This window comes from Drosophila arizonae, chromosome 2 (assembly GCF_054131065.1).
Source record: "Drosophila arizonae isolate 15081-1271.41 chromosome 2, UAZ_ARI_1.0, whole genome shotgun sequence".
Taxonomy (NCBI): domain Eukaryota; kingdom Metazoa; phylum Arthropoda; class Insecta; order Diptera; family Drosophilidae; genus Drosophila; species Drosophila arizonae.
Window position 1 is genome coordinate 21,009,713 of NC_142922.1, and position 14,821 is coordinate 21,024,533.

At 45.0% G+C, this 14,821-nt stretch overlaps 1 protein-coding gene across 11 annotated transcripts in view; it reads left to right on the forward strand.

Moving 5' to 3' along the window:
* kmr (pleckstrin homology domain-containing family A member kramer) overlaps positions 1-14,821 on the forward strand; it is a 59,021-nt gene that overhangs the window by 29,767 nt on the left and 14,433 nt on the right. For 9 of the 11 annotated variants that reach the window (XR_016268545.1, XR_016268546.1, XR_016268544.1 and 6 more), the window contains exons 2-4: positions 4,861-5,180; positions 5,505-7,863; positions 10,156-11,311. Coding sequence is in view for 5 of the 11 variants with exons in the window: in XM_089462046.1 (XP_089318172.1) it covers positions 5,149-5,180; positions 5,505-7,863; positions 10,156-11,311 (3,547 nt within the window). In the remaining 6 variants the exon portion in view is untranslated. The remainder of the gene's footprint in view (positions 1-4,860; positions 5,181-5,504; positions 7,864-10,155; positions 11,312-14,821) is intronic. The other 2 variants (XR_016268548.1, XR_016268549.1) reach the window with 1 other exon arrangement.

Here is a 14,821-nt window from a genome sequence, read left to right on the forward strand (position 1 = left end):
CTTGACTGCAGCCATTGAGCCATATGATTACGGCCATATACACGAGTAATTAAATTCTCCTGCCCAATTGTCCAATCGAGCTGTGGACATTCATAAGCGATATATAACAAGATAATGCTAGGTGTGCACATCGAGGCAATCGAGTGCCGAGCGGCTAATTAATAATGTGATTGCTGTGTGGTTGGGGTGTTTGGGGCCAATGCTGATTTATGTCCGACTGGGGCAAATCGAGCTGGACGCGAGGGAGACCGAGCTGTTGCTCTCAATAGTTGCCGATTGAAGAGTAAAAGCAGCCTTGCACCCAAATTGATCGAAATGCATTTAATTACATTCAATTGTTTGGCCATTGAAAATTTATGACATTTACTGTTGGGTTATTCAGTGCAGTGCTTCACTTGTTCATGTTAAGTAAATTTATTTTATTTGCAACTTTTGGGCCGAGTGAAATGATGTGTTTACGCCGGATGCCAAGTGTCATTGTAAATTGTTGGCCATTTGCGCTAGCGCAAATATTATGCAACACTTTGCGCCCCAATAAGTATGCCAAGTCCCAAAGGGCAACAAACACCCAAAGAGAAAAAGAGAGAGAGAGAGCACACACACACGTGCACACACACTCTGCCAAATACGTTGACAACTCATCAAAGCGTCTGTCAGGCTGTTTGGGGCAAGGTCATGTGCCAATAGCCCACAGGCGCTTAAGAAATGCCAAAGGAAAATAATAATAAAAAAAAATGTAAAAGGTTTTCCCTCTTTTTCACTGAACTGCTAGCCCGCAGCGTGCGACTTTTCAGTTACTCAGTGAATGTATGTATGTGTGTGTGTATTTGTATTTGTCAGCACATTTCTAGCTCACACACACACATACATAAATATGTATGTATTTCTATGTACATCTGTGTATGGACTATCTTTTGCCTGCGGCTCGCCTCGTCGTTTATTGATTTTTCCTTTTGTTATTTTGTTGCAAGAAGTATTTTACACATTATTTTTGCTGCTCAGTTCCTTTGGCCACTTCCGCTTCCACTTGAAGGCGGAATGATGAGTATTTATAATTGCACTTAACGGCATGCAAGTGGGCGACAGGCTGACAGAGAGCGAGAGAGATAGAGGGAGATAGATAGATAGAGAGAGGCGGCGAGCAAATGCTTTGCGGCATCCTTCACAATATTAATTAAGTTGGCCAACTACTCGTTGGCCCGCCGAACCGCCGACCCGCCGACCCGCTGGCTGCTTGAGCTGGCAACACGGCTTCAAGTGAAATGACACTTTGAGTGGGTCATTGGCTGTGGCTCTGGTTGTGGCTCTGACTGTGGCTGTGGCTATCTTGGTCTCTCATTGCTGTCCACTTGCCCAAGTGACACTTGCTGCCAATGATAATGACGTCATTGCGGCTTGCTGTTTAACATGCATGTTGCATGTGTGGCAGCCATTAAGGCGCGACTTTAAAGTCACGTTGTAGGCTATACATAAATGCAATTGCCTGTCTTTGAGGCAGATGATAGTTACATATATATAGATATATGTACATATATAGGTATATAAGCTGCTCATTTTCATTTCGATTCCAATATTACTTATTGTCAATTAGTGAAAGAAACTTTTTTTGATTTTTCGCAAATTGATTTCTGTCAACTGAATTGCTCATTAGCAAGAGAAAAAAAAAAAAAAAAAGTAATTTGATGCCAATCTTTATTTATTACGTCACAAACTCACAGAACAAATCAGAATATATATATGTAATTATAATAAAGTTATACGGCATAAATGATGTAGTCCATTAACTGTGAAAGCTGAACGAGAAAATAAAACAGATTTAAAATTGAATTAAAAAATGATTTGTCCCGGGCAGAGCCGTGAAATGCACGCGCTGATATATTCATATTGACTTGGCTCATACTCAAATCTATTTTTAGTGCAAAAAGGTTGTGCGTGTATTCGTATTTGTATTTGCCTGCCACGCCGTGCTCTATTTATAGCGCAGCTAATTTGTGCGTAACACACTGCGTATGCGCAATAATGAAGCTACAATTTGACGTAAACTGTCCGTGGAGTTGGACGACTGGGCGATTGGGTGGCTGGGCGCTTGTCAGCTAATTTTTGGACAGCTGCAAAATGTTTTCTGTTTGCACATAAACACCAAATGCCGCACCCCTCTCTGCCGTTGGCATGACTGCATTTGCATAGCCAAACTAACCAAATGCAAATATTGCAGAGCTCTGGCAAGCACAATTGGTTTCCAGTTTGGGCCAGTTGAGTGGAGCGCAAACACACGAGACCCAAATCGACGTTTACAGAGCTGATCCCTAATCAGTTTTATTGTAATGCGTTAAGTAAATAATCGTACATGGCCAGATGTCATAGAAATGCGCTTCATTGGCTGAATAATTTTGCTGCCCGAATTAAGTATGCATTCGATATACATATGTTCTATATAAATGTGTGGAATCACTGCCATTGATATGCACATAATTTCGGGCAACAGCACAACATCGTAACATATTCGTAAGTTGCATAAAAATACGTTTTGCGGCTGTATTTCATGCACAAATTAGCGATGTCCGTCACAGGAATCGTGTGTGATGCGGGCATTGCATGCATACAATGCCGTTTCCCAACACTGTTCAATGTGAGTGAGTGTGAGTGTGTTTGTGGGTGTGTGAGTGTGAGTATGAGTGTGTGTGTGTGTGTGTGTGAACGGCAGCCAAGTCCTGCCCCAGACGTTGCGGTCGTTGTTAAATAGCTATCGATTTTTTATATACCCTGGAGTAATCAAATGAATGAAGAAGGATTTGATGAGACGAGCTGGGCAGCTTAAGCTTAAGCTTAAAGAATTATGCAGATTTTGATACAATTAAACGCAACCTATTTAGCTTAACCTATGTAGGGCTTATATCAATAATTCTGCTCAAATGAAAAATCTAGTATCAAATCGAAGAAATTTTCTGATTTAGTCAAGAGACAAATTCTTTATCAACTCTCTGATCTGCAACACTTTATGAATACTTTCAACTGCTTGTTAATATGGCACCTATGCAGCTCTACAGGGTATTTCTTAGCACAAACTCCAATCAAGCTGTGCTCTTCTTATTGCTACTCTGGCTGTTATTATTGTTTCCCTGCCAATATTTTATTTGTGCGCTTGCTTTTGGCTGCATCTTTCATCGAGGACTGCGCCGCTGTGAAATGTGAAATGCTGGCTGGAAGCGTTAATTGAAAGCCATACAAATTGTGGGCCGGCTCGAAGGCAATTGCAAAATGGCTTAAGCACTCTTCGCACTCTTCTCTGGCAGCAAGCCCGTCCGTTCTGGTCAGCTGCCAGCCTGGCCCATCTGGCTGGCTGTTGATTGTAGCGTGAAATGGCTATGGCAAAAGCAGCTAATGCCATGATTTAACATTTGTTGCCAGCAAAGCACACACACTTGCACACATTCGCACACACACACATACACACGCACATGACGTCGCTTGTGCTTAAGTCCCGGATCAATTGTTTGTTTATTGCGCAACATTTTCAACAGGATTTTGCTTTTAATGCAGAAACGTCGACATTTGTGCCAAGTTTTATTGTGCTGTCAGGCGCTGTTAACTTGGCTCTCTCACATCACGCCCAGCGCCCCCAAGTATGCCATGCTTACATTGTTTTTTAAAAAATCGATTCCCTTCTGCATTTACACAAATGATATTTGCAATATATAATTCATGTGACAACTTCAATTTCGCTTAATTTATGTGCTGCAGACAAGCATCCAAACAGATACACAGATGTACATATACATGTACATTACATATACATATACATATGTAAATGTATGTCTGTGCGACACTCATTTCATTTGTGTCATATAATTTGGATAGCTCTGGTCAATTGCATTAAACGCATTTTCCCGTTGACTTCGTTAGCCGGAACGGTTCATCGGCTCATCAGATGGGCTCCTCTGACTGTGCTGCATGCCGCGCTCTCGGGTCATTTATTATATTGCATACATATGCACATATATGCATATACGTGTATAGTTGCTCGTATTCAGTCATAAATTGTCATGCTTAATTGCGGTTGCGGGCTGCCAAGTCGATTTGCCACAGACAAGAAACTTTGAACGCTCTGCTTAAATAAACCTCAAGTGCTTCCAGTTTCATATCGCTTATCATAGCTCATAACGCATTAAATTTAATGAAAATGTAAATGTAAATTTGAGCTTTAACTTAATGAGCTGCCTAGCTAGGATTGAATAAGAAATTCATATAAAAACTTTAAATAAATATTTAATAAATTGATTCATTTTATTTTTGGCTGCTATCGAACTAAATCAGTTCTTTATATTACCTCCACTTATATAATAGACGCACAACAATATTTCAGCAGAAATTCTCAGTTTAAAATTTTTCTGCAATTTAATAAAAATCTAATTGAATTCTAAAAATACAAAAATTGCAATGAAAATAGAAAAATGAAACGAATATGAAATTTCTAATAATTGAACTATTTAGTCTGTGCAAATTCAATAAAACTCTAGACAAATATGTTTATTTAATGTTCACAAAAACAAAAACAAATCATAAATAGATATAATAAAAAAGAAACAATAATATATTTATTTGTATATTTGTATTTTAAATTTGCGCTCGAAGGTATTTTTCTGTGTGTGTGTGTGTGTGTGTGTTATTTTGTGTGTTGTCTATTAAAATAAATATTCGACTGCAGCAAACGCATTTTCAATTTGCAAACGCAGTATGTGGGGCATAAATCTGTGCCGGCCCCCACTCCTGGCGCGCCCCTCGCCCACAATCGAAATAGATATTTGGCCCGACATTTTTTGTTCCCCCAACTGCAACTGAGCGAAATTTTCATTCTCTTAGCGCGCCACAAACCAAACATATCACAAAAAGAAAAATAAAGAAGAAAGGAATAACAAAATAGAAAGAAATAGGAGAATAAAATATCACAAAGAGACTTTGGCCACATTTCATTTGGAAAATGAGAACGAAAAATGTAATTGAGTTTTCGCATTCAATCAAATAATAATCAAAGAGGAAAACGAAATTGAAAAAAAGGAGACTCACGTGCGATTGGCCGAGTGCGCACAATCGCATTATTTATAAAGCCAATTAAATCGTTAATTAATTAATCCGAACGAAAGCGAAATCATGTTTGGCTGCATTTACCAGCTCTGGGATTGGTAAGTGTATTAAATTTGTTGCCAGCAAACGCTAAATTCATTCCTCGGTGCACAAAGTCGGGTCTGCACTCAATCAATTACCATCAATTACGAGCTGAGCCGCCCGGGTCGCCATCGCCGTCGCCGTTGCCGTCGCCGTGGTGTGGAGCGCACGGATTTGGTTAAATTGGCGCAAGCCCCGTTGCGGCACAGGGCTTACGCCGTAGTCCACGCAATTGAATTAATCCCGTCGACCTTTGCTAATTGATGCAACGCCATGTGACGGCTGCAGACATTATTTTAACTCTCTCTCGCTCACTCTTTGCTCTTCTTTTTGCTTTGCAGGTTGGAGGCGCCACCGCTCTTCACAGGCGGCACCATGGACCCAAAGAAGCTGCAGCAGTTGCAGCTGCAGGCGGCAACGGCCCAGCAACAGAAGAAGCTGCCGCTGGCCTATCAAACCAATCTGATTGACTATCGCACAGCGACACATTCGCCCGCCGGCTACCACCTGGCACCGCAATCGATCTACCAGCAGTCCCCCACGGCCACCTCGTCCAGCGGCGGCGGTCCACTGTCGCCCATCGACATGCAGCCGCAGGCCAAGCACGGCCTGCTCAAGCATCATGGCCATGGCGGCAACTCCAGCAGCTCGCACAGCTCTCCCTATCACCAGTCGTACACGAGCAGCGCCGGCACCGGAGACCAGCTCTATCAGTCGCCCACGGAGCGCACGTATCTGGCCGCCGCCGGGCGGCTGCAGGCGAGCAATGCGACGGCGGGCCATCATCCCATCTCGGCGCTGCAGGCGCAGTACCAGCAGCTGCAGCAGGCCAAGATGCAGGCGCAGCTGGCCACGCAGAGTGAGGCGGCTCAGCAGCAGCAGCGCACGTTTGCCATGCGCCAGGCCATGAATCCGCCCACGGGCCACTACCACATGAGTCAATCCTCTAGCATGGTGTCCAACATGACACTGCAACAGCAGCAGCAGCAACAACAACAGCAGCAACAGCAACAGCAACAGCAGCAACAACAACAACAGCAGCAACAGCGGGCTCCACCGTCTACACTTAATTTGGCTAATCAATATCAAGCTGCCTCGGGTCCGTTGAAGCTGCAGCAGCAAATGCCAAAACATTATCAGGAGCAGCTCTATGCCCAGCAGCAGCAGCAGCAGCAGCAGCAATTGCAATTGCAGTTGCATCAACAACAACAGCTGCAACAACAACTGCAGCAACAGCAACAGCAGCAGCAACAACAACGGCAAAAGCAGGAGCAGCAAACGCCTGGCAGCGAGCATGGACCCGTCTACATCCAACAGAATCATCCCGGTCATGTGGTCAATCAGGCCTGTCAGACGCAAATCTCAACTGTGGTCAAGCCCAAGCCCACGCCCAGCTCGGAGGAGTCCTCGTCGGCCTCCACGCGCAGTCCCACCCATGCGCCGCTGGATCGCAAGAAGAGCATCGGCTCCATACAGGCGCTCAAATCTCCGATCACCAAGCGTCCGCCCACCACGCCCGTCACCCTCTCCGGCTGGCTGCACAAGCAGGGCTCCGACGGACTCAAGGTCTGGCGCAAGCGCTGGTTCGTGCTGGCCGAGTACTGTCTCTACTACTACAAGGGTCCGGAGGAGGAGAAGCTGCTGGGCTCGGTGCTGCTGCCCTCGTACCGCGTCTCCGCCTGCCTGCCGGAGGACAAGATCTATCGCAAGTTCGCCTTCAAGTGCGAGCACCAGAACATGCGCACCTATTGGCTGGCCGCGGACAGCGCCGACGCCATGATGCAGTGGGTGCGCGCCCTGTCGGCGGCCAGCCTCATGCAGGCGCCGAGCAGCGGCGAGTCGGAGCCCAGCGTCAGCTCCTCACTGAATCACAGCGGGGAGAACTCGGACTCGGGCATCCACACGCTGCAGTCGCAGCCGGGCAAGGGCCAGCTGACGCCCGCCTCGGACAATGCGGGCAACGGCAATGGAGCTCAGCCCCTGTATGCCAATGCACCGCCCAAGCCGCGCCGCATCAACGACGGCGGCTACTCCTCGCCGTCGCCCGAGCACAATGAACAGCAGCCAGTGCCACCTAGTCGTCGCAGTGGCGCCACCGGCGGCTCTGTCGGAGCCGGCGGCATGTTGTCGCCCACGCAGCAGCTGTACCAGCAGAGATCTCAGCAGCAGCAGCAGCAGCAACATCAACAGCAGCAGCCGCAGCAGCATCATGCCATCTACGATACGCGCACCGGACACGTGTCGACGGCGCTGCAGCTGCAGCAGGCGCAGCAGCAATACTCGCTGGATCACCTGGAGGCGCAGTTCCAGCAACAGCATCTCGACATGGAGGAGCAGATAGCACGGCTGCAGCAGCAGCGTGCCGTCGAGGAGATCTACGGGGAGCGAGATCTCTACATGGCCAAGCTGATGCAGCGTGGCGCCTACCCGACCCAGCAACAGTTGCAGGCAGAGCGCCGCACGCCAGACGCCTACGGCCGTTCCAAGCAGCAGCGCCTGTTCGCAGCAGCTGCTGCCGCGGCGGACTACGAGGATATCTACAATATGTCACAGCTGGCAGGAGCCGGCGGCGCACTGTCTGCACACGAGGCACTGCTGCAGGAGGCGGCCAGCTACAGGCGGCCACTCAGCCCGCCCAGCTACGATGGCAGCAAGCATGTGCCCGCCATGCCACAACGCTACACGCCCAACCACATGGAGGTAGGTTCTTAACTTCCACACAAATAACTCATACGCATCGTCTGCCCGGGCCTCTGGCCAGTTGAAGCTGCAACTTTGCCCAATAAATGCTAAAAAGTTGGCCAATGTGGGCCAATTGCAGCAGCCATTTGCAACGCGGCAACGAGCTCAGGTTGGCCTAATTAAAGTTTACCCCAGCTCATAGCCAGGCGCCGACTTGGCCAACACTTGTGGCCAAGCCAAGAGCACAATGCATCGAACATCAACTTTTACGCTGAATGGCAAATGGGCGAATTTTACTTTCCTTTAGTTACCCAAAAACGAGTTGAGGTATGACACCTTTTTAGCCCATATAGTGAGATATTAAGAGGAAGTTCGAGTGAGGGCCTTAAGTCTGACCGAGAATTGAGGTATGACACCTTTTTAGCATATTGAAATTTAAGGCTCTAAGTCTCATAAGTCTCATAATTTCATATATGTAATATATATTATTTTTTCGGGCAGAATTTTATTCTTTTAGTACAGCTCAACTGCTTAGCGTTCGCATTTACTTATTTCATAATTATACAAAATATTTCTGTCAGCCTTTAGCATTGCATAGTTAATTGATTTAGTTTTAAAGTTTGTGCATCTTCTTTGGCACTATATCTGCAATATATACTCCCCAAACACATATTTGGGCTCATCTCAGCGTATGTTTAAAACTTATCGCTAGATTGCTGCCAGAGTTCCCTCGACTGCCATCAAAGTTAACTTGCTGTTTGCTGTGTGGTAAATGGAAAAAGTTTCTGACTTGCATTAACTTGCAAAACACAATGATTGATGGAAAGCGCTAAATGTATGACAGACACCCACACAGATTCGATTTGATCGATTGCATAAGCGAAAGAAATTAACTAGAGATGGTGGAGAGCTGAGGGTTAAGTTAGGTAAGAGTCTGTATAGTTTACAGGCTTAGTTAAATTATATATGAGCGGAAATGAGGTTTGAATATTTATTTCTTTTAGTTACTGAGCTAGAGGTACTTGGAAGTAGATATATATTTGTTAAATGTGATGATTAATAGGGAAAAATTCATTCAAAGTTTTTAATTAAAGGCAATTATTTAAATTTTGCAAATGTGAAAGGGCGCGCTCAGATAGTTTTCAGAAAGATCATGAATGTTGCATAGGTAAAACATTCAAATGTAAGCTACATTCATGTCTTCCTTCAAGTTGAATTTCTTTTTCAATTACAACATATCAAATATAATGTTAGGTTTGTCTGAGAAACTTTTAATTAAAGTACAACCTTTGTATATACACATATACAAACTTTGTTAGTTTGACTGCACGCTCTCAGTTTGATGTTGACTTTGAAAGGGAATTAAAAATTAAAATGTACTTTATAATTTGGCAAGATGTAGCAAGCGCAAGCAAAGCCTTGAGCATGCCAAGGCGCCTCCTGAAACACTTTTAAGACAGAAGAACAGACAGAGAGAGAGAGAGAGAGAAATAGAGAGAGAAATAGAGAGAGAAATAGAGAGAGTGAGTGAGCTCCAAGTATATAAAGCATACATAAATATTTATTAATGTAGACGCAGTCAGGTATGCATTTATATGTATGCAGAGATTTTATGAGCCTGTATAGAAGCTGGCTTCTGTATATACCCAACGAGCTGAGAGATTAAAAGCGCTAAAGCAGCGAAGAGGAAACTCACGTTTTTATAGAGATTCACTAAAGCAGCGAGATATTTGTTTAAAATGCAGAAACATTAAATCCTTGTACCTCGACCAGGGATGCCAGAGAGAGAGAGAGAGAGAGAGAGATAGAGATAGAGAGACCAGAGGTCCGTTTACGTGCGGATCAGAGGTAGAGCATCTCAAACTTTCAGCTTTTAGCTTGCAAGGAGAGTTGCTGTTGCTGGTCGCAAGTCCTCGGCACGCCCACTAATTAGAGTTTAGTGTGTCAGTGGGTTGCTAAATTGCAGACGTTTTATGCAGCGCACTCGCGGCACTCGCTAACTGCTGCAGCTGTGGCAATTGCGGCAGCTGCCGGCTGTGGCGCCTGAAGTGCAACTTTATGGGCTGCTTGGGCGCCCTTTCGGGCGGCGCCGCGGCCGGCAGACAGTTCAGCTGCTTTGTGGGTCAGCCAGGAAATAAGTCGCGTGCATGATTTATGCGCCTGGGCCCTTTGGCAGCTGGCAGCCAGTGGCTGCCGCCTTGTAGGCCAGGCCAATTTGCCAATTGGGGCAACATTTTATATGCAAAGCTCACTTGTGTGTGCGTGTGTGGGCACAGTTTAAACTAACTACTCTTTGCTTTATGTCCACAGCCAACGGCCGCCGATCAGCTAATCAATAACCTGGACTTGCGCGCCCGCACCGCTGCGGCCATCGTGCGTCCGCACTCCGCCGACTTCTTGGAGTATGAGGCGCGTGCCGAGGCGGCTGCGGCTGCCGCCGCCGCTGCTGTGGCGCAGAGTAAGCACGAGGCAGGACGCGCGCCTCGACCCAAATCGAGCTTGGACATAAATCGCACGCCCGACAGCTTCTACTACTCGGAGGCCAGCTACGCGGAGAAGATGCGCAAGAGCGCGCTCTACTTGCAGAGCGGCGGCGGTGGTGCTGGCGGTGCTCAGCCACAGCAGGCGGGCAGCTATCGCACCGCCAGCGGCGTCGCTGGCGAATTCGGCAGCGGCCTGCACACCATTGGCTACGAGAATCCCTATGAGCGGGCGTACAAGCGCCAGGAGCTGCTGGCCGAGGCGCAGGCACAGGGCAGCGCTGCATGCAGCATGCCACGCATGAGTCGCTCGGCCAGCCAGGGTGCGGGCGGCGGTGCTGCAGCGCGTTCCGTGTCCTCGCACGCACAGCAGCAGCAACAGCAGCAGCAGCTGTCACAGGATGAGGAGTTGCCGCCGCTTAACGTGCATCCGGGCTCGATATTCCCACCCTCGATGTCCACGCAAGAGATCATCAGCAAGAACGAGCAGTTCCTGCGCTCGGCCAGCGCCCGGCTGCCCAAGCGTAACGGCGGCCTGGACGACGACTATTCCACGGCCAACAATTCGCTGGCCACCTCGCCCACAGCGGGCGCAGCGCCATCTCCGCAGAATCCGCTGGATGGCGAACGCAAGCGCGAGGAGTCCATGAAGCGCCTGCTGGAGTGGAAGCAGCGCATGCTGCAGTCCCCGCTAACGCGCAAGGGCGTGCAGCAGGGCGGCAGCAATATGTCCGCCATGTCCAAGCTGGGCAGCAATCCGAACATATTGCTCGCCTCCACGGCGGTGGCTAGCGGTGCTCGCTATGCACCGCTGGCGGGCAAAACGGGCCTGGCTGCCACGGCTGCTGGTGGCACGGCAACCACAAGCTCTGTCGGCGCAACGGCAGCCGGCGCCAGCTCCGCGGGCATTCAGCGCTCCAGATCGGAAACGCATGCGAATATGGGACCAGGCGGTGTCTACAACAGCTACTCCTCGGACGATGAGGGTGAGTACTTGACTTTGTTTTCCATTTCTCTCTATATCTATATATGCACAATGCTCCAACCCCGCCCCCAAGAACCTCCCATTTTTGCTTTGCTTTAAGTCTTTTTGTGCTATCGTCGCCTATTTGGCTAACTACATATCTCTACTGTTACTCTATCTCTGTCTCTTGTTGCGCTCGCTCTTTCTCGCTATCTCTGTCTCTGTCTGATTCTCTCTCTATCTCTCTCTATCGCGTTAGCTGTTTGTCTATCTCACGTTGCAGTTTGTGCCTTTGTTCTGCTGTAGTTTGTACTTTTACTTTTGTTAGCTCTTTGGCTTTGCTCTCCTGTTGCAATTGAAGCGCCCTCCGGCTATTTTGTACACTCAACAAAAATGTAGGGTTGGTTTGAAAATTAGCGGAATTTAAGATAATAACAAGGATAGAAATAGATATAAATAAATTCTCATTTTTATATACATTTCATTTTCCTCATTCTTAATCATTGATATCTATATTTTGCTCCCTTACAATAGAAAGTTCTTGGGAATTACTTCCTAAAAATTCAATAAAATATAACATTTTAATACATGAAATTAAAAAAAAAAAACATTATTTTTATATATTCATGAAATTTTTAAAACATAATCTATTTAAAGATAGATATGCTTGAATATCTTAAAAAAAAAAGGAACATTTAAATATTTTCCATATAATTGTTAGAAAACATTGTAAATTCTCCATTTTATTTACCAAAAAGTTAAAAACTCAGTCAGTTACAATTTGTCTACAATTACACACGCTTTTTTTTTTTGAGTGTACTATTTAGCTGGCTATGGCTCATTCTGGTTAAGCGTATAATTCTGTTTTGTATTTCAACTCCCCCGTCCCCTTTTTATACCCTGAACCCATTGAAAATGGGAAATCAGGGTATAATGGTTTTGTTAAAAGTATGTAACAGGCAGAAGGAGGCGTGGCAGACCCCACAAAGTATATATATTCTTGATCAGGGCGACGAGCTGAGTCGATTTGGCCCTGTCCGTCTGTCTGTCCGTCCGTCCGTCCGTCCGTCCGTCCGTCCGTCCGTCCGTCCGTCCGTCCGTCCGTCCGTATGTATGAACGCGTCGATTTCAGAAGATATAAGAGCTAGAGACTTCAAATTTTTTGTAAAATGTTCATAATTACAGCGCGCATATCAAGTTTATCATTAAAAATCGATAACTCATCCCAATCTTTTTTTATCGATAAAAAACCTTATCGAAAACCAGTTATAAAATTATATCTTCTACACCTTTATTGCTAGAGTCTCCAAATTTTTAATGTATGCTTCTATGCAATTTATACAATTTCGGTTTTTGTTAAAATTTAACCCCCACCCTTAAATTCACCCCCTCACCCTCACTTTTGTAAAAAGCATATTTCAAATACTAGAGACTTGTGCTTTGGCAATTACATGCAAATCCATGTTATAATCATAATCTGAAAGTTTCATGAAGATCGTACGTCCACAAAAAAAGTTATTAATCAATTAAGTTCTCATAGTAAGCGCTCACTGCCGCCCATGCGTGTTTATGCTTGTGTGTGTATATGTATGTAATTGTTTGTGTATGTGTGTGTGTGTGTGTGTGTGTGTATGTGTGTGTATGTATGTGTGTGTATGTATGCCTGTGTGCGTGCGTGCGTGCGTGCGTGTGTGTGTGTGTGTGTGTGTGTGTGTGTGTGCGTGTTTCTTGTGTAAGCTGAAAGACGCGAAAAATTATTGAAATAGCTATTACTCCAAAGGTTCAGGGGATCTCGTAGTCGAGTAGTCTCGACTAGAGCTTTCTTACTTGTTATACCCTGAACCCATTTTCAATGGGAAATCAGGGTATAATGGTTTTGTTGAAATGTATGTAACAGGCAGAAGGAGGCGTGGCAGACCCCACAAAGTATATATATTCTTGATCAGCGCGACGAGCTGAGTTGATTTGGCCCTGTCCGTCTGTCTGTCCGTCTGTCCGTCTGTCCGTCCGTCCGTCTGTCCGTCTGTCCGTCTGTCCGTATGTATGAACGCGTCGATTTCAGAAGATATACGAGCTAGAGACTTCAACTTTTTTTTTAAATGTCCGTAATTACAGCGCGCATATCAAGTTTATCATTAAAAATCGATAACTCATCCCGATCTTTTTTTATCGATAAAAAACCTTATCGAAACCCAGTTATAAAATTATATCTTCTACACCTTTATTGCTAGAGTCTCCAAATTTTTAATGTATGCTTACATGCAATTTATACAATTTCGGTTTTTGTTAAAATTTACCCCCCACTGTTAAATTCACCCCCTCACCATCACTTTTGTAAAAAGCGTATTTCAAATACTAGAGACTTGTGCTTTGGCAATTACATGCATATCCATGTTATAATCATAATCTGAAAGTTTCATGAAGATCGTACGTCCATAAAAAAAGTTATTAAACAATTAAGTTCTCATAGTAAGCGCACACTGCAGCCCATGCGTGTTTATGCGTGGGTGCTTGTGTGGGTATGTGTTTGTGTATGTGTGTGTGTGTATGTGTGTGTGTATGCGTTTGTGTATATGCGTGTGTGTGTGTGTGTGTGTATGTGTGTCTGTATGCGTGTGTGTGTATGTGTGCCTGTGTGTGCGTACGTGCCTGTGTGTGTGTGTGTGTGCGTGTTTCTTGTGTAAGCTGAAAGACGCGAAAAATGATGGAAATATCTATTGCTCCAAGGGTTCAGGGGATCTCGTAGTCGAGCAGTCTCGACTAGAGCTTTCTTACTTGTTATTGCCTGTAGCGTAGTGAATATCTGTGATTAAGCTGGCAACTGTGTTGCCGAGTAGTTTCGAGCTTTAACTTTAATAATTATACCTTAAAATTACTTTAAGCTAAGTAGCTGCCGTTTCGTATCGATAGCTCTAAGTAACACTCTGCGCAAACTATTATTAACTACTAACTGTTTACTGCTTAACCATTTGCATGCCTACTTATACATATTTTCGATGCCAAACTAAACAAACAAGCTGTAGAATATATACATATATTTAATTTTGTTTTTGTCAGTTACATTTTGAATGTTTTAATTAATTTGCATTATGCAATGGCAGCAGAGACAAAATGCAATTATATAATAAATTCCAAATGTACAAACATCAAATGAAACAAAAACCTTCCTGCCGTGCGCACACACACAGACACACACACACACTCAATCACATACATAAATACATAATGTGAGTGCTCAAATGCTCAAATAATTATTTATTCATTGGCAATTAAGTTAAACAAATGTTGAATAAATCGGTTGTCTGAGCTCACATGTTGTCCACAGCCCAAGCCTAAAAGTAGGCAACGATTTTTGCTGGGCCAAGTAAGAAAATTTGCAATTTACCAGAAACATTTCAGTTTGGCTTCTTCATGTGCTGTAATTTGTTGAAACTTTTACTTTATTCACCCGAAGTAAAATATACAAATAAGAATAAGTAAATCTTAGTTGAGAGACTGTTGAATTTCTTTGAGTAGTTTGGTTCTTAAAAAT